Here is a 20,200-nt window from a genome sequence, read left to right as displayed (position 1 = left end):
TAATAATACCAATTAAAATAAAATGTATTATTTTAAAAAATTAAATTTTAATATGCTTTTTATAACAAGAGTAGCTACAATGTTTGCAGACAATTTTATTATTATTATTTATCTATTTATTTTTTATACTTTTTTATTAACTTTTTTGCCATTTATTTCCAAGTAAATATTCACCAAAAAACCTGTTAGGTAACAAAACTACAATGTTTTGCTATAGCTTTTTTGCACTTTTTTATTTAAATACATACTCAACACATGCATTCTGTTGGGAAACAGAATAATAAAAAAAATAATAATAATGATAAAAAAATACATAATAAAATATATATATATATATATATATATATATATATATATATATATATATATATATATAATGTCTGTAATTCTCAATTTAGACTGGAGGTTAAAGGTGGATGCATCAAACAGGCAAACTGATCAAAAAATAAATAAAAATAAATAAATAAATAAAAAGATTAGAACCAATATTATATTTTGTGACAAATTATATTAATGGAACATTTAAACTTTTTAGCCTCCATATAACCATACAGCAACTCAAGAATCACATACTGTTGAACCTAAAACTGAACACTCTTTGTTTTGAAAAGTGTAGATTTTAACTGAGTCTCTTTCAGAGACAATTATCCAGCCAGCACTGAGTGTATCTCTTAGCGCTGAGAGCTGGATTGTTGTTGTGTCTCCAGCCTCTGGTTTGGGCCTCGCTGCTCCATGATTCACATTTTAATGTGCTTCAGCATCCATCAGCCCCCAGCTCAAATCAAAGGCTGAGTGGGGAGTCCTTTATTCCTCAAGACTTCCTACACAAGTAACTCACTGCATGCACCCCGAGAAAAACCAGGGCCTTTCTTTAAGAAGGACAATGAGGAACCAAAAGCAATTATATTTCCCTCACTAAGTCTTCAGAGGAGCCAGAAAAAGGCTTTAATGGGGACAAACACTTGTATGGGGTTCTGATGAGACTAAATTCATTCAAGTTTGCTGGTTTCATCTTTGATGTTTGAAGTTAAAAACAAGCACTTCGTCTAACCAAAAGATCAATGCATTTATTTGTCAATTGATTTCCTTTCATATCATTGTTGCTTTATGTGTCTTTTCCTTTTCATTAAAAGGCAAATCTTTCACGGCAAACATAAATGTTGTTGTTATGTTGCTAAAACAATATTTATTAATGTTCTCCTAACATCCAGTTTTTAAAATGTTGTGTTTTTTGGTTATTTGAACACAAAAGAAACATTCCATTTTATGATTTTAAAGTTACTTTTAAATGTTCTCTGAACGTTTTGTCGTAAGAAGGAAATTTGTAAACAAATCCCAGAAAAGCTCCATGAAATCTGTAAATAGTGTTTTTATTCGAAGAACTTTTTACTAAAGTTCCCTATATAAGTTACGAAAACACACAACATACAGTTTTTTTAGAATGTTTTGAAAATGTTTGTTTTTGGTTTTTCGAACATTGCGGGAACGTTACAATTTATCATTTTGCTAACGTTACATTTGAATGTTCTCTGGTCGTTAAAGTAAAATAATAATGATAAAAGAAACATTAGATTTTTTAGTGCTAAGATTTTTAGAACCAAAAAAAGACCAAAAAACTTTTTCTGGAAGAATGTTACTCATAACTTTGCCAGAACGTTCCTTGTTAGCAGTATGACGTCAATGGGATATACATATTGACACTTTCCCTTTAATTGTATCCATACAGTCAATAATAATAATAATTAATAAGAATAATCTGTGTTGATTTGTTGAAGACCTCCCTCCCTTTATGTGGTTATAGGGTCATTTCCCCTCCGCGGGATTTGAAAGGCTATAAATGATGGCGAATAGGCTAATGGAATAATAAAATAACAAAATAATAAAGCGGGTGATATATGAGTGACCCGGAAACCTCGCGGTTCCCCGTGGCCTTCCCGCCATGCAGATGTTAAACTCGGCTCTGCATGAGAAAGACGCGCAATAAACGCCAGCAGAGAACACAAGGCAGAAAGATTTTCTCTTGTGAGATTAGAGATAAATAGAGCTACACGAACGAAAAAGATGTGCGCGAGCGCGCCTTTGTCTTCGCGAGCGCGTTGGATTTGCGTAAAAAGAATCGGAATGTTCGGTTTCCTTAAATAATAAAAGTCTCTAATAAATAAGTCGCTAGCATAAATTACAATACGTTGAAATAAAAATAAATAAATACATAAATGTCATATTTTTATTTAATACATGTTATTAAAGCTATATTATAGAATAATAAAATTATAAATTCTATAAAAAAGATGAAAATGAATTATAATGTTGTGTTGTTTTATTTAATTTTTATTAAATTAGACTTTTTATTTTTTACATTAATATTATTTTATTATTAATTATTATATTGTGAAATCGTTGTATTTCTATACATCTATATAATACATTCTATTTAGGCGAGTTTAAACGGATTTTAAATTCAATAAAAATAAACTTAAATTAAATATAATGTTGTCTTAATTTCTTTGGTTTTATTATCATTATATTCGCCTATATATTTTTATTATTATTATTGTTATTTTATATATATTATTTTGTTGTTTACTATAATTTATAACCGTTATAGTTGAATTTTTATGCATTTATATTATACATTTTATGTTAAATGTGTTTAAATCAATATGAATTTTATTATAATTGGTATTATTATATTCGATTTTTTTTAATCATTTATTATAATTTAAAGTTATTACAGTTTATGTATATATTTATATAATGCATTTTATGCTATATTAAACGATTCAATAACAAAAAAAAGTACTTTATTTGTTTCTACAGGCTTGTGGTGAATATCAACTTGGGGAAAAATGGCAAAAAAGTAATAAAATAAAACGTATTGCAAACATTGTAGCTTCTTTAGAAAAGCAACTAAAATAAAATTAAATAAACAGAAAAACACTTGGTAAAATACAAAAGTCCACAACTATCGTTATCATTATTGATAATATCTATGACTCTAAACGGTTGATTGGACGAACGGAACAGACGCCAGTCAGATAATAAAAGAGTGAAGTGACTGAGATGGTTCATAAGTGTTGATGCATGTGAGGATCCGCCCCTCCGTCCCTCCTCACAAACACCGGATAAAACCGGGAGCCGCGCTTGTATAACTCTGTATAAGAGCTGGATCAGGACACGGTTATTTCTTTGCTTTCTAAAGGAATGGAAGCTGCGCGAGTGCTGTGGATTCTGTTCTGCGCGTGCATCGCTTCGACTCTGGGCTCGAGACTCAAGACTCCCGCTTTACCCATCCATCCTGAGACAGAGCCCATGATATCCAAAGGCTTGTCTGGTAAGAGATGCATCCGACAGCATTTTAACCTCCACAGAGCGAATAACTCAACTGAAGAACCTTGCACAGAACCTTATCCAGAACCAGTTTTCAGTTGCATATGTTTTTTTTTTTGTGTGTGGAAATTTTCATTATTGGTTCTTCACCTCTTGAAAGCACCAGATGCTATAAAACCCAATTGGATTCCAATGAGAACTTTTATTTTTGTTTCTAAATATGAAGGAAAACTTTTATTTTTGGTTCTAATGAATGCATATGAAGGGGAAACTCTTGTTTTGATAAGAATAAGCTGGGGTTTTTTGCATTTAGAACCAAAAACCTCCACAAATAAACTTAATTTTGACAAAGATTATAGCATCTGTTTTAATTCTTTAATGTTTCATTATTGGTTCTTCAGCTCTTTAAAGCACCAGATGCAATAAAACCCAATTGGATTCCAATAAGAGCCTTTATTGTTGTTTCTAAATATGAAGGAAAACTCTTGTTTTGTTCAGAATAAGCAGGGTTTTTTTTTCAAAAGCCTTCAAAACTTCCTTTTCTAGTTCTAGACAACCGTCAAAGCATCTGCTTTAATGCTTTAATGCATGTTTTAATGTTTCATTATTAGCTCTTTAAAGCACCAGATGCAATAAAAGCATAGATGCAATAAGAACCTTTATTTTTGGTTCTAATGAATGTTAGAGGAGAAACTCTTCTTTTTTTTCTTTTTTTTTTTTTCTCATTTAGAACCAATAACCTCCACTAATAATTTAATTCTCTATAGTTCTGTAGAAAACCATCAACACATCTGGTGTATCTGAAGAGCTTTAATAATTCATAACATAATACAACAGCATTTTTAATGTTCAAAGAACAATACACAGTAATTCAATGGAAGAATATTGTAAATGGTACTTTGGTTGCAATGGTTATTTGGAAGCAAAGTACATTTCTGATGTTTCTTTATTGGGTTTTCAACTCTTTAAAGCACCAGATGCGATAAAACCCAACTGGATTTCAATCAGAACCTTTATTATTTTTGTTCTAATGAGTGCATATGAAGGAAAAACTCTTATTTTGGCTGTAAAGGGGTCATGATTTGCCATACTCTCCTTTGGAGGCTTGTTGAGTTTTTGATGATTTGTTCTTCAGCTCCGTCTGGCTGTTTTTGCTTTAAATTGAAGTAGCTAAAAACCTCAAAAATCTCTAGTTCTTCAGAAAACCATCAATGCATCAGATGTTTTAGACAACATAAGAACCAGATAAACACTGACTTACCACAGAGACTTTGATGCAGCGGCACACGCCACAGTCGAAGGCACTTATTATGATTTACCTCCGTTTATGACAGTTTACGTGCGTGTCTTTGAAAGTGTTTACCTTAACAATAAATTGTTTAATAGTCTCGCTTTATAAAGGGAGGACGTGAACTGCAACTGATGATCACTGACCTCATTCCAGATGCAATAAACGGCAAATATACTCAAATCTCTCATTCTCTCTTCAAAACAAAGCCGAGGAGATGTTTTGGTTCCCAGCGCTGAATGTGATTTCGTTAGGAGGGAGCAAATCACATTCTCTGCTCGTTTTAGTTGGTGTTCTTGAAGGTTTGAAGCTGATTTGTACACATTCCCCATCCTCTGGTCTCAGTAAACGTCTGGAGGTCTTCTCACGCTGCTCTTGTTTATTGTCTCAATCAGGTTGCTCCTTCGGTGGCCGCTTTTATTCGCTGGAAGACACGTGGCATCCAGATCTCGGAGAGCCGTTCGGTGTGATGCATTGCGTTATGTGTCACTGCGAGCCGGTAAGACGTCAAACACACTCTGCATTTCATAACATTTCAACATTGAGAGTGTGGTGTTATATGAATGCATGTGTTGTAGACAAAAAAATAGTAGGTATTTTGTTTTCATTTAAGCATGCAAAACATATGTTTAAATACTTTAAAAAAAAGTATATTTTATCATTATTATTATTATTATTATTATTATTATTTTTAAACAATCTATTACAAATATATTTTGGTATTTTAAATCTTTTGAAACATTTTACATATTTTTTTAAATGTAAATTAAATATTTTAATACATCTTTTATATTTTTTGAAAAATTATGGGATGCGATATATATTACTTTTATTTTATATATTTTGAAATATTTTTCATATGAGATTCAAATGAGATGCAACATTCATTTTAAGTGGCTATTATTTTAAAATATATGTATTTAAAATATTATAAAAAAAACATTTAATACAAATTGTATAATTTTATATTTTTATATATTTTTATATATGTTTGTATATTTTGAGTAAAAAGATATTGTCCCATATGGGATTCAACATTAACATTTTGTTATTTTAAATAATTATTTTTTAAATATTATTATTTATTAGAAAAAATATGATTTTGAAACTTTATATAAACATAAAATTGAATTTTTTTGTATGTTTTTATTTTTATGTATTTTTTTTTTTGCCATACAGAATGCAACAATGACCCTTCTAGAAATAAACTGAATCAACATTGATTCAAACTGAGCTGAATAATGACTGTAGACCTGCTTAAAGCTGAATCAATTTCATTTCATTATCACTGTATTCAACATTTTCGTGCATATTTTTACATTTCTCTCTCTCTCCGAGCAGCAGAGGAGCCGGCGAGGGAAGGTGTTTGGGAAGGTGAGCTGCAGGAACATGAAACAGGACTGTCCCGATCCGACCTGCGATGATCCCGTCCTGCTTCCAGGACACTGCTGCAAATCATGCCCAAAAGGTAACGCACATGAAGTGTGCTTCTGCAAATGGTGAACAAATGGAAACAATCCAGCGTTTTTGCAATGCCGTCACACTGTTATACAGGAAAAAGTGTGAGCGAATGACGAAAGGTTTTGGCCAGCGCTGTTTCTCGAAGAGAAGCAGAATGATAAATGGCAGTGAGTGTGGATAGATGGTCTGCTTCGGTGTAATTGCACTCATGGTTATGGATGCCGGTCCGGGTAGAACATTGGCTCTATTGTGTGTTCTATGACTTTTCTGACATCATGCATCTTGGTTTTCGTGGATACAGGCGACTCGGGGAGAAAGGAGGCGGAGTCTCTGTTTGAGTTCTTCCAGGAGAAAGATGACGACCTGCACAAGTCCTACAATGACAGATCCTACATCAGCTCTGAGGAGAACAGCAACCGAGACAGCGCCGCCGGTGAGAATACCTCACAATGCATTCAAAACCCCTTCACTGAAGAATTGTTATCTTAGAAAACAATCAAACTTCATATTTTCAAACTGAAACCATACAGCAGCAACTTCTCATTAATGAGTGAAAGTGAAAAAGAGGGTTTTTTTGTTTTGCATTTAACCTTTTTATATTAAATAATAAATTGAGAAATGCCACATGAACCACAATGAACAAACTATGATGATAAATTTATATATATTTTTGTCAGTATTGGTGAGAAATTGTATATGAATATATAATTATATGAAATTTCTACAAACATATAACCTGAGAATTATCAGTGTAAATCCAGTTGGAATGAATGGAATTTAATTCAATTCCTTTGAACTTGTATCTCACAAGCTCTCAAAACAGTCCAAATCATAATATAATCATAACATAATAACATAATTATAACTCTGAATCATTTCCAAACAAAATTAATTGATTTTACTTGCATAAACATTTCCTTTCGGGTGGAAAAAGTAGTTTTTCATGCTGCAGTAGTTTGTTAATAGACATATATAATCATTTTTATCAACAAAATTCAGTCCCAAAAGTGTGTAAGATATGAAGACACTAATTTAACTTGATAGATATTTTTTACAAAGGTATTTTTGAGACCAAATGGTGTTCCATACATACATGGGTCAAAAATGACCCGAGCACGAAATGTTTATTTAAATGGTTAAATCTCTTTAAAAATTATTATAAAAAATCTGAAAAAAATAAATGATGTGTATTTTGAGGGTCTTAAAGCATGTGCAAAGTTTCAGTCGCTTGCTAAAAACTATGCATTATTTACAAATTTATATGCATTTCTTCTGAATACGTTATGAGGGTTAAATCATTGTCAGTATGATTAACCTGATTTATTGTTGAACAGATTTTGTGGCTGTTCTCACGGGTGTGACGGACTCCAGCGGTGTCGCTCGGGCCAGATTCACTCTCACTCGGACCAGCCTGACCTTCTCCATCACTTTCCAGAGGTAACACTCACACCAGAAGCAGATGTGAGGTCCAACACAATCCTCTGACGCTCACCTTACACATGTGCTTGTCTCTTAGGATTAACCGGCCGAGCCTTATCACCTTCCTGGACTCTGATGGCAACACAGCGTTTGAGTTCAGAGTCCCGCAAGCGGATACAGATATGGTGATTATTAGCGTTAATTAAAACCAGAAAAAGTTTTTTTTTTAAATTTGTTACCTAATGTTAACTGAAAACAAATAAATGTATTTATTATTTAAATACAAAAAACCTTAATATAAATATAATATAAAGTTAAATATCTAAATAAATAAAATATTTAAATAAAATAAAATAATTAACATAAAAACTAATTAGGAATAACAAAAACAAAACATAACAAATTAAAATTATAATGGAAAATATTAAAATGTGTTTAATGTTTAGATCTGTGGAGTTTGGAAGAATAAAATAAATACAAAAGAAACTTAATATAAATATAATATGAAGTTAAATATAAATTAAATAAAACAATTAACAAAAAATACAAAGAAACAACAAAATTTAAATTTGAACTAAGTTGAAAAGAGAAATTGAATATATGGAATAATATATATAAAGTATTTAATGTTTAGATCTGTGGAGTTTGGAAGGATAAAATAATAAAAATAGTACTAAAAGTGAATCAAAATAAAATAAAAAAACATTAATTAAAATGATTAACCTATAAAAAAACTACTAAGAAATAAAATCACATTTTTTTTTTTACTAAAATTAAAATAAAAAATAAAAATATTAAATGTGTTTAATCTTTAGATCTGTGGAGTTTTGTAAGAATAAAAATAAAATACAAATTTAAAAGTTAAATATATATAAAATAAAAAATTTAATTAAGATTAAAAATAAAAAGTAATTAAATTAATTAAAATTAAATAAAATAAACATTCAGGAAAAATAATTAACATGTAAAAATAAAATACAAAGGAACAATAAAAACAAAAAAAGTAACTTAAATTAAACTGAAAATGGAAAAATATTCAAATGTGTCCAATGTTTAGATCTGTGGAGTCTGGAGGAACCTGCCGAAGTCTCACCTGCGTCAGCTGGAGGCGGAGCATCTGCGCGTTTCCATGACAACCGCTGACGACAAGAAGGAGGAGATACAGGGCAAAGTCATCAAACACCGAGCGCTGTTCGCAGGTGTGTGTCAAACCTAACATTCGATTCCTTTCATAGCTTGACGTGTTTAGATCCTCAGGCTCATTTGCCTTCGGTTTGTCCGACAGAAACCTTCAGTGCGATCCTGACGTCTGACGAGGTGCATTCTGGGATGGGAGGAATCGCAATGTTGACGCTCAGTGACACGGAAAACAATCTGCATTTCATCCTGATTCTGCAAGGGCTTGTTCCTCATGGGAGCTGTGAGTGCAAAGAAATTATTATTATTATTATTTTTTTTTATTTAAATTTTTATTGTATATATATATATATGTGTGTGTGTGTGTGTGTGTGTGTGTGTGCGTGTGTGTGTGAAAAATGTTAATAAATCCCCCCAACAAAATTCTAATAATAATTTAATAAACATTTAAAATATATATTGTTTCAGTCTCTGCAAAGGTGCCGGTCCGAGTCAAACTGCTGTACCGACAGCATCTGCTAAGAGAAATACAAGCAAATATTTCTGCAGACGTGAGTTAAAGCACATGTATACATGCATTTACTGATCGAAATGAACATCCGTGAAACAATAACGTAAGGAACACATGTTTTCTGATGTGTGTCTGTAGGACTCCGACTTGGCTGAAGTCCTGGCCGATCTGAACAGTCGTGAACTCTTCTGGTTGTCTCGTGGCCAGCTGCAGATCTCGGTGGAAACAGAAGGTCAAAACCCTCGTCAGGTCTCAGGATACATTTCTGGCAAGAGATCATGTGACAGTAAGTGCAGCCAATCGCCAACAATCACCTCATAAATCACTCGTTAACGCATAAAGCAGCGTGAAGAGACATGAAAGGCTTTGGACAGTTTTCTTTCCTGAGCTGACAAAATTATTCATATTTTATTAATAAATTAAATTTGATTAATATAAAGATATATATATAATTTTCAGTGGTAATATAAATGTACAAAAAATTGAAAACAAATATTAAAAGTTATATTAGAATGTTTGAATATTTACGTATTTATTTGTTAGAGTACTATATGTATTTAAAAAATACAGGTCATTTAAAAAATACAGGTAAAAAGTTCATTTAGTTTATAGAGCCATGAAATGCTTTTCTTTCCTGTGCAGACAAGTGTATTATTTCTAATTTAATTATGTATTTTTTTATAATATTGTATAAAAGATACTTAATTGTTTTTATTTGTATCTGATTTCAATTATATATATATATATATATATATATATATATATATATATATATATATATATATATATATATATATATATATAATTGAAATCAGATACAAATAAGTATCTTTTATACAATATTATAAAAAATATATATAATTAAATATATATTATATTTATGTATGTATGTATGTGTACACATATAATAATAATAATACTCATTTTAAAATGTATTTACATTTATTTATTTGTTTTTAAAATATAACATAAACTACTGATACATAAATAAATCAATAAAATACAGGAAATATCAAAAACTTATAATTAAATCACCCCATTCAAAAATCCCCTTAATTTATATATTACAAAAATTAAATAATGAAAAAAAAAACACTTTAGCTGGAAGTTTTTTTGGAAATATAAAAGATTTCATTTGTAATTGTAACAGCTATGCTTCTGTAGGCTAGTTTGATCATCTTTTAGTATCACGCTATGGTACAGTGAGCTCACAGAACACATTAGATCAGTAACTATAGCCGTCTGTCTGCTGTGGCTGTTTTTAACCTGCGATTTAAGCCGTGTTATATTTCATCTTTGTGTCATGCATAAATCATCTCAGGTATATTTAGTGCCAGAATGAGATTTCCCGTTCATAATGGCCATCGCGATCGTAAGGAGTTCAGGAATGTGCACCGGTCCCACAAGAGGTTAGAGGTCAAATGCTGTAGGATCGGTTTCGTGGTCATTCTGAATGTTAGTCGAGCATGACGACACACACACACACACACACACACACACACACTGTGCTGGCGCTGCTTCTGCTATGTGATTCCAGCTGCACCGTTAACAGCTTGACGTTATGTGTGAAGAATTCAAACCTAAACGATCCTGCGCCACTCTCGCTCTCTGTTTACTCCTCGGCTGTCCTTTCTTTCCTTCTACATTGAAACGCTCTCTATTTACCTGCACGTCGGCTGCCTTCCCTCGTCTCCTGGGACGACGTCACTCCAGCCGTGACCTTTGACCCCGCATGAGTTCATGTGGATTTGATTGTATTTCTCTGGCTGAGGTGCGACAGCAATTATTTGAGTCCCTCTGGACCTCTTTAGTTTAGTAATGTTTTCCCTGGTTCTCTCACTCTTTCTGTTACATGCACAAATACATGTTATTGAAAGAGATTTTTGATCACAGATACCTTAATAAAAGTTATTTGTAAAGGACATATTATCGTTACTTAGCATTTTATTACTTTAATAATAGGTTCAAATGTAATGCAAAAAAAAGGTTTTATGTGCCAAAACAATAAAAAATAGTTTTTCAACTATATTTCTAACTAGAAAAACTACAAATAACTACAAAAATTGAAAACATTTACATCAAACAGCTTTCGTTTCCATACAAAAACAGTAAATTCAAGGAATTTTACATTTAAGTTAACAAATTTTAGTCAAAATATAATGCACCATCTTTTTTAACTACAAAAAACTACAATTTAAAAAAAAAACTTTTTTGCAAAATCAAACTGTTTTATTTCAAATAAAGTCATTCTCAGGAATTATGTATATTTAAATATAAATTAACTAATAATGTTAGTCAAAGTTATATGCAATAATTAAAGTGTTTTGTAGTTAGTTGTACAACTAACTACAAAAAAATTATATTCACAACAAGCTGGTTTATTTCAAAAGTCATTCTGGGAATTTTGTAAATTCAAATAAATGATATAAGTTAAAATAAAATGTTAATCAAGGTTTCATGCCCAAAAACAATAAAACTTTAGTAAAAAAAAAACTAGGAAACTAATTTCTAAGTACAAAAACTACAAGTAAAAATTTTTTTTTTTCTTTCCAGAAAATTAAGTAGCAGAGAAATTTACCTCTAAGGTAAAGTATAATGTTAGTCACTATTAGATTTCTGCAACAAAACAACCAAAATGTTGTTTTTCACGCTCTTTCTAAGTGCCACTATACTTTTAAGTCTTTGCTATATGTACATAAAATGGTTTTATTTCAATACATTTTCAGAAATGATGTAAATACAAGGAAAAAAACTAGACAAAAGACAAGATCAACTTAATACAAAAAAAGAAATTACAATTAAACAAGTAATCAAAAATGTGGCTTGGCAAAACAATTAAAGTGCACAATCTGTGAAATAAAATAAAAGTTTAATTGAAGGGGGGGAAAATGCAAAAACAATGAATCAGTCTACGTCCGACAATAAAACATGTTCCATGACATATTGCTTAAAAGGCTTTATTAAACTGGTAAAATGAACCTCTTACAGAATGTTTGATTTTTTCCAACTTTAGGAAAAAGAGGACATCACAAATCCATTGTGTTGGGGTTGGAGGCCTCTGATCCTTCCACTTCAGCAATATGAATCGTTTGACTAAGAGCATGATAAAAGCTATACAATCAGATTGTATTTTTGTAAGATTATATGTTACAGGAGTAATTCCAAAAATAGCTATCAGCGGGCAAGGTGAGATCGTTCTATCCAAGAATCCAGAGACAATGTCAAAAGCAGTAGCCCAAAAGCCCCTAAGCTTTATACAGGACCAAAACATGTGTGCATGTGATGCTGATAAAAATTATATTTGATAAATTTGACTTGTTTGAAAAATAATCATGCAACATTTATTCTTTTTTCAGCTCTTCAAAGCGTGATGTCTAGCGGTTCTGCTCTGACTCCCGGGAAAACCGGCGGAGTGGGGTCGGCTGTCTTCACTCTCCATCACAATGGCTCGCTCGACTACAAGGTAACGACTCCGTTCTATTCCCTCATTTCTTGATGGCATTGTCAGGTTCGTGGACTGAGTGCTCTGATGTTCTCGAGCAGGTTTTGGTGGCGGGTTTGAGCAGTGCGGTGGTCAGTGTGACGATCGAGATGAAGCCGCGACGGCGCAGTAAACGCAGCATTCTGTACGACATCACGGCGGATTTTGCTGCGGCGGAGAAGGAGCGCGGCAGCGGGCGAGCGCTGGGAAGCTGTGGACGCGTCGATGCCAGACACATTCACATGCTGCTGCAGAATGAACTGTTCATTAACATCGCCACAACCGAGCAGCAGGAGAGTGAACTGCGCGGACAGATACAAATGCTGCCGTACAACGGAATGGATGCACGTCGAAACGGTGAGAAAGACAGCGTTTACATTAAAAACAACTAAATAAAATCAAGAAGTTTATATATATATATATATTTATTTAGATATATAGTAGGGATGCACCGATACCACTTTTTCCAGTACGCGGCTGATAGCGATACTTTTATTTTTGGTACTTGCCGATACCGAGTACCAATACCGATATTTTTATTGCATTTGTACTTTTTTAAAATATTGGGTACAGAAATCAAAATAATATGTATAATGTTAGCTGGTTGACTTAATTTATTAAATAGATACAGTCAAACCAACATTTATTCAGACACTTTCAAATATCTGGTCTCTGAATAATTTCTGGTTTAACTGAATGATAACGCTTATTTTCACACTTAATTATGCCCATTAAAATATATTTTACAAGTTTTTGCTCTATGGTTCATCTGTAATTTAATAACATTAGAACTGCTCCATTGCTGTGACTTAGTACTGAAGTTGACCACTAGTTATAAATCTCCCGGGACATTTATCACAAAATATAAGTTTTATTTATTTTTTTACCTGAAACGTGCTGCAATTTATATTCCAAAGCCACTCATATAATGCAGAAACACTCAAGCAAGCAAAACATGCGCAACGTGTGTATCTGTACTGTTGCAGAACGAAAGGGAAAGTATAACGTACTGCCCAGCGTATTTCACACAGGCTGCTAGAATCACTTTCTCCAGAAAGACATGCATGCCTGAGGTTGAAAATAAATTATGTTAATAGTGAATGCCCTTATAAATTGTGTTTTTGTTACGATTAAGTTTTAATCCAAATGCGTGTGCTAAGTGAGTGAACATCAAAGATCACACAACAGAAATGCGTGAGCGTGCTTAATCTACCATTAAATAACTTGTGCATTGTTTAACTTACTTTTTTTTTGACATATCCGACCGGACTACAAACTTTCCAGTGATGAATTGTTTATTCACTCGACAAGCTCACAGATCTCCGCCTCTGCGTGTTCAATCCCCTCAGCGTGCTTTATCAGCTCATGCACGTCAGCTATACAGGCGTTAATACTGAATGTTTAACATTATAGAAAACCTTAATCTCTAATAACTGTCTGTTGTTCTGTTGTCTGTGTTTCTTTGTCTGAATATGGCACTTATCACGTGCTGTCTGGTATCGGCGTCTGGTATCAGGGCATATTAACGGGTACAGAAGCTCAGTATCGGCCCCGATACCGATACCGATACCAGTATCGATATTGGTGCATCCCTAATATATCTATAATATATCTAGAAGATCTGGTTATACTCTGAAGGTTAAAAGCTTCAACAATTGACCCTGATGCTGAATTATTTGTCACACACTTGGCCCAGCGTTTCTTGTTAATGATGCATAAACCTTTCATGGCCAATTCAGATTGCTGGTGTAAAAAGTCATTTTTAATTAAAACACACTGTTTTTCATCCGCAGAGCTTCCAGTTCCTCTGGCGGGTCAGTTTGTCTCTCCTCCGGTCCGTACGGCTGCGGCGGGTCACGCCTGGGTCTCGGTGGACGAACAGTGTCATCTGCATTACGAGATCGTCGTCAATGGCCTCAGCAAGAGCGAAGATACTTCTGTCAATGCCCACCTGCACGGATTGGCTGAGATCGGCGAGATGGACGACTCGTCCACCAATCACAAGAGACTTCTGACTGGCTTCTACGGTCAACAGGTAAACAAATCAAGAGACTCCCAGTTAAACATAATTTGGCATCATTTACACCGGGCGATAATGTAAACTGCGTGATTGCAGCACAACAAAAGCGTGTTTTCTCTGGCTGCTCCGGCGAAATCATGCCAGAAGCGAACAAATATGATTCTGCTGTTATTTATTTAAATACTTTAAAGGATTTGTTTATAAAACAAATCTGGTGTTTTCCCAAATGAGCTGAAACCGGTATTGCATTTGGTATTTGTATGTTAGATGCATTTAATTCTGGTCAAACATTAGGAGTTCATCCAAATTGCACAAATTTACAGGAACTGTCTCTCTGTGTCTCTTCCAGGCTCAGGGTGTGCTGAAAGATATTAGTGTTGGGTTATTTAGGCATTTGGACGAAGGCACAGCTTATATTCAGGTCAGCACCAAAATGAATCCAAGAGGAGAAATACGAGGATGGGTGAGTACAATTTTTTTTTCACAGTAATCTACCTTGAAACTTTTTTTGCTGTTGAACCTTTAAGACTGTGCCACCTGATCTTATATATTTGCGTAAAACTTTATTTTTAGAATTCAAAAAAATATAATGCATACATTTATAAATATATATAATTTTGTTTTTTTATATTTATAATTTTTTAATTATTTTTAATTTTATATTTTTTATATTTTATCTCCTTGTTTTAATACCAGGTTTTTTTTTCTACTTGTATATTGTACAATTCTTAAAAAAAAAATAAGGAAACACAATCATCCTAAAATAGTACTTTCCATTTGAAATTGACTGATTTAAATATATTTAATATTATGTTAAACCTTTGTATTTGTATTTAATCAATATCTTAATTTTATATTCGATTTTTTTTTTATAATTTAAAAGAATATATAAATATATATTTACAATTGTTGATGATATTTAGAATTTTCTTTTATTTTTATTTCTATTTTTTATTTAATTATTTTTTATTTTATTAAGCACCTTATTTTAATACTAGTCTTTGTTTATTTGTATGTTTTTGTCTACTTGTATATTGTACAAGGCTTTCACTAAATTCTGTGTAAACACAGTCATACTTTAAATTCGAAACTGAATTAAATAAAAGTAATGTAATTTTAAACAGCATTTAATCAATTACTTCTTTTTATATTTGCAGAAAACTTATATTTTAGAATTCTAAAAATATAGAAATATATATTTAAGAATGTTTTGGATATTTACAATTTTCAAATTAAAAATTCAATTTGTATTTATATTTTCTTATTATATATATATATATATATATATATATATATATATATATATATATATATATATATATATATATATATATATATATATATATATATATATATATATATATATATATTATAAAATATTAATTTATTATTCTATAATATTTATCATTTTTACATTTTTTTAAAATTTACATTTACATTTAATTTTATTTTAATACTAGCCTTTTAGTTTTGTTTGTATATTTTTTGTCTACTTGCATATTCTATAATGCTTTCACAGAATGCTAACACAGTCATGCTAGAAATGAACATTAAATGCATATTAATATATGTTAAACCTTTGTGTTTAATGCATATCTTTGTTTTCCAGATTCAGGTTCCCAACAGCTGTGAGTTGGGTTCCCGCAGCGAAGTGGTCGAGGAGGCAGAGTTTGATGATCTCATACTCGTCCGTGACCCGACCGAGCTGAGGAAAGACCCACACACGTGCTTCTTTGAGGGAGAACATCATGCACATGGGTCGCAGTGGACACCGCAGTACAACACCTGCTTTACCTGCATCTGCCAGGTAACACACGCACACACACACACACACACTGGTGTAGCTTTGATGTACATATCATTTATGTGACTGTGGTTAATTTTTGCGTACAATCTGTTTGAATCCCTGCAGAAGAAGACAGTGATCTGTGATCCTGTGATCTGTCCTGTGTTATCGTGTCCTCACACCATCCAGCCTGAAGACCAATGCTGTCCCATCTGTGACGGTGAGTAATGAGTCAAATAATATAATTGTTTAATGTGTGTTTATCCCTGGAGCACAGAAGCAGTCATCAGTAGCACAGGCATATTTGTAGCAATAGCCAACATAACCTCATCGTATGGGTCAAAATTATAACTTTTTGCCAAAAATCATTAGGAAATTAAGTAAAAATCATGTTCCATGAAGATACGTAAATTTTCTACAGTAAATATATAAAAAGTAATATGCATTACTAAAAACTTAATTTAGACAACTTTAAAGGCTAATTTTTGCACCCTCAGATTACAGATATTCAAATAGTTTTATTGCAGTAAAATAGTATGCATACATCAAAGGAAAGCTTATTTATTCAGCTTTCAGATTATGTGTTAATCTCAGTTTCAGAAAACTGACCCTTTATGACTTGTTTTTGTGGTCACTTTGATGTCTATAGCTTTTATTTAAAAGTAGGACATTTGTGTGTTTAAATATTTTGGTTTTAGGCATGCAAATATTTTAATCAAAACATATTTGTATTGTTTTCCAGTATATGTAAGCATCCTTAAAATAAGCTAAATTTAATACGATTTTATACTGTGAAAAGTTGCAAAAATATTGGGGTAAGAAATACATATAAACGTGCCTTTTCTTGCAATATATTATGCAATTTCACTTCTCAAGGAAAGTTATTTTGTGTTTGAGGATGTTTTAGTGGAAAACAATACAAAGATCAAGATTTGTTCTGATTTGCATTGTAAAGATTGTTATCTTGGACTATAATAAAATGCAGTAATATAAAAATACATATTTTGTATTTTAACATTGTGCTTGATTTTTATCAAAAGAAAAGAAAGAATTCAAACAGATGACTGCCATAGAAAAAGTTGAGGAAGATCCAGAAGGTGAGTTTATTACATTACATGAATTTACATAAAATGTAACATCACAAGTATTATTTTAAATGTGCAGCTGTATATTAAGATGTTTATTTGTTCTTTCAGGCTGTTTTTTTGAAGGTGATCAGAAAATGCATGCACCTGGCACAACATGGCATCCATTCGTCCCGCCATTCGGTTACATCAAGTGTGCAGTGTGTACCTGCAAGGTAATTTAACAAACATTATAATACAAAAATACAATACAATACAATAAAGTTATGTTTTAACCATACAAAATACCAAATTTGTACACAGACATGAATATTCATTGTTAACCATGTTGTTTTTTCCTTCTCAGGGCTCCACGGGTGAAGTGCACTGTGAGAAAGTGACGTGCCCGCCTCTCACCTGCAGCCGACCAATCAGACGCAACCCTTCAGACTGCTGTAAGGAGTGTCCTGCTGAAGACACGCCCCCTCTAGAGGATGATGAAATGATGCAGGCGGATGGAACACGCCATTGCAAATTTGGCAAAAACTACTACCAGAATAGCGAACACTGGCATCCGAGTGTCCCTCTGGTGGGAGAAATGAAGTGCATTACCTGCTGGTGTGATGTGAGTTTCTCTTTGCTTTATTTCAAATTTCATTTAAGAGAATCTTGAGAGTTTAAAACAAAGACGCCACAGATTAATAGGTTAACAGATTTTACCATACTTCCATAGTTTATTGATTACATTAAGAAGAAATGTACGCAAATGAGGTATTATTTAATGTATAATATGAACATTGGATAACGCCAGGTTAAAAAATCTTGTTTGAATTTGTTGACATAGTAGAGTTAAAGATTTTTACAGAGGGGATTTTGGATCTCTCTTCTCTTTTTATCACTCCATAAATCAGAAAATACTGACAAAAAAAGTTGTATAAATCAGTGTGAATGATATATGAACAAACCCCCCAGTAAAAACCTTCAGAATATAGAGAGGAATAAAACTCTAAGTTTTGGTGTTGTAAGTGGTGCTGAAGTGGAGAAACAAACTCACCTCTTTTAAATATATGCATTTTCGCCAAGTTTTTAGAAATAAAATGTTGAATAAATCAGTGTGAATGATATATGAACAAACCCCTCAGTAAAAACCTTCAGAATATAGAGAGGAATAAAACTCTAAGTTTTGGTTTATGTAAGTGGTGCTGAAGTGGAGAAACAAACTCACCTCTTTTAAAAATATGCATTTTCGCCAAGTTTTTAGAAATAAAATGTTGAATAAATCAGTGTGAATGATATATGAACAAACCCCTCAGTAAAAACCTTCAGAATATAGAGAGGAATAAAACTCTAAGTTTTGGTGTTTGTAAGTGCTGCTGAAGTGGAGAAAAAAAAACTTTTTTTAAAGATATATTGATAAAAATAAACACCTAAAAGTGTATTTTGGATGTTTTCTATCCACTAGTCTGAAACAGCACTTTATGACCAGGGAATAAAAATAAAATGATTTTGCCTGCTGTATATATTAGCATTATTAACTCAATTTCTCTTGTCATTTTAGCATGGCGTCACAAAGTGCCAGAAAAAACAGTGCCCATTGTTGAGTTGCAGTAACCCCATTCGCAGAGAAGGGAAATGCTGTCCTGAATGCATGGGTAAGCTCCGGTGCTAAACACGTTTTTTTTTTTTTTTTTTTACTAAATCCTGCACAATCTATGCAGTACACTTTATGTATTTGTTTTACAGAGGACTTATTAGGAAAAGAAGAAATGGCAAAAAAGATAGAGAAAAAGAAAAACTGGAGACAATAATACCTTCGTCCTCAACGTTCATCATCATCCTCCTGCCTTGAGATCAGGTCGTCTCAAACGCACAACGGGATGCCTGCGGATTGCAAAAACAATTGATGCATGAAACAGTGGAGGGGTCCAGGACACAAAGGGATTGAGAACAGTTTGAGAGAAAGATGCTCTGAAGATGAAATATGTCAAGACAAAAACAGATAATGCATAAAAGGAGAACGAATTTCACCTGCTGCAATCGTTTGAATTTACCATGGACTGATTCTCTCATGGGACTGTATATTTTATTTTTGTTTTCATATTTGAAAACAGTCTCACAGACTCATACATCATCACTCCTGCGAGTACAATCATATGTTTGTATCACAGTAAAAAATGCTTCACAACAAATTGCACATGCCATCATTAAAATCCTTAATACTTACACTCTAACCCCAGCCAATCAGCAGGACTGTTGTGATGCATCTGATTGGAGATGTGCCTTGTGGGTGGGGCTTGATTTTGGAGGTGGGGTTTAAAACACTCATTAACATAAACCCGCTCATTTTTGTTGCACCTGATATTGTCGGTCTGTTTGCTGGTATATAATATTTTATGGCTATTTTCTTTACGTTTTTTGATGGATATTATGAATATTGTTTGTATTTGCCTATTTATTAATTATGATGAATAAACAATAAAGTTTTAAAATTTATGTTGGCATAAAAGAAGCATGTTGTCATTCTTTCTCTTTTTAGGACCAAGTACAGAAAATTTAAGAAATAAATATAACATTTGATTTGTGTATACAGCATGTAAATGAAATCTCAAATTTTTTTAGTGCTTCTGATTTACTTTTTTATGAAATTTTTTAGTTATATAAAGTATATTTCCATAATTTAACGACTTAAAATTTGACTAAATATTT

At 32.3% G+C, this 20,200-nt stretch overlaps 1 protein-coding gene across 1 annotated transcript; it reads left to right on the top strand.

The window, feature by feature from the left end:
* The first annotated feature begins 3,062 nt into the window (after nucleotides 1-3,062).
* LOC113114692 (chordin) lies at nucleotides 3,063-20,000 on the top strand. The gene is made up of 21 exons (XM_026281616.1): nucleotides 3,063-3,331; nucleotides 5,011-5,114; nucleotides 5,957-6,083; nucleotides 6,378-6,509; nucleotides 7,411-7,513; nucleotides 7,593-7,680; nucleotides 8,553-8,694; nucleotides 8,781-8,915; nucleotides 9,101-9,183; nucleotides 9,282-9,429; nucleotides 12,500-12,606; nucleotides 12,687-12,981; nucleotides 14,418-14,659; nucleotides 14,994-15,107; nucleotides 16,254-16,451; nucleotides 16,557-16,650; nucleotides 17,471-17,527; nucleotides 17,627-17,730; nucleotides 17,862-18,119; nucleotides 19,053-19,146; nucleotides 19,238-20,000. Exons 1-21 carry the CDS (start codon nucleotides 3,202-3,204, stop codon nucleotides 19,300-19,302), a joined length of 2,820 nt encoding a protein of 939 aa, XP_026137401.1. The 5' UTR covers nucleotides 3,063-3,201; the 3' UTR covers nucleotides 19,303-20,000.
* Nucleotides 20,001-20,200: the final 200 nt, after the last annotated feature.

The sequence above is a fragment of the Carassius auratus genome, chromosome 15 (genome assembly GCF_003368295.1).
Source record: "Carassius auratus strain Wakin chromosome 15, ASM336829v1, whole genome shotgun sequence".
Taxonomy (NCBI): domain Eukaryota; kingdom Metazoa; phylum Chordata; class Actinopteri; order Cypriniformes; family Cyprinidae; genus Carassius; species Carassius auratus.
The sequence above is the reverse complement of the archived record's forward strand: the minus strand, read 5'-3'. Positions and strand labels throughout refer to the sequence as shown.

What these genes read in the sequence shown, in the direction of transcription:
- LOC113114692 (XM_026281616.1), top strand. Translation starts at nt 3,202, where the DNA reads ATGGAAGCTGCGCGAGTGCTGTGGATTCTGTTCTGCGCGTGCATCGCT. An exon ending in CTGCAAATCATGCCCAAAAG is followed by an intron (nt 6,084 to 6,377) that starts GTAACGCACATG and finishes TCGTGGATACAG; the next exon opens with GCGACTCGGGGAGAAAGGAG. An exon ending in AATGGATGCACGTCGAAACG is followed by an intron (nt 12,982 to 14,417) that starts GTGAGAAAGACA and finishes TTTCATCCGCAG; the next exon opens with AGCTTCCAGTTCCTCTGGCG.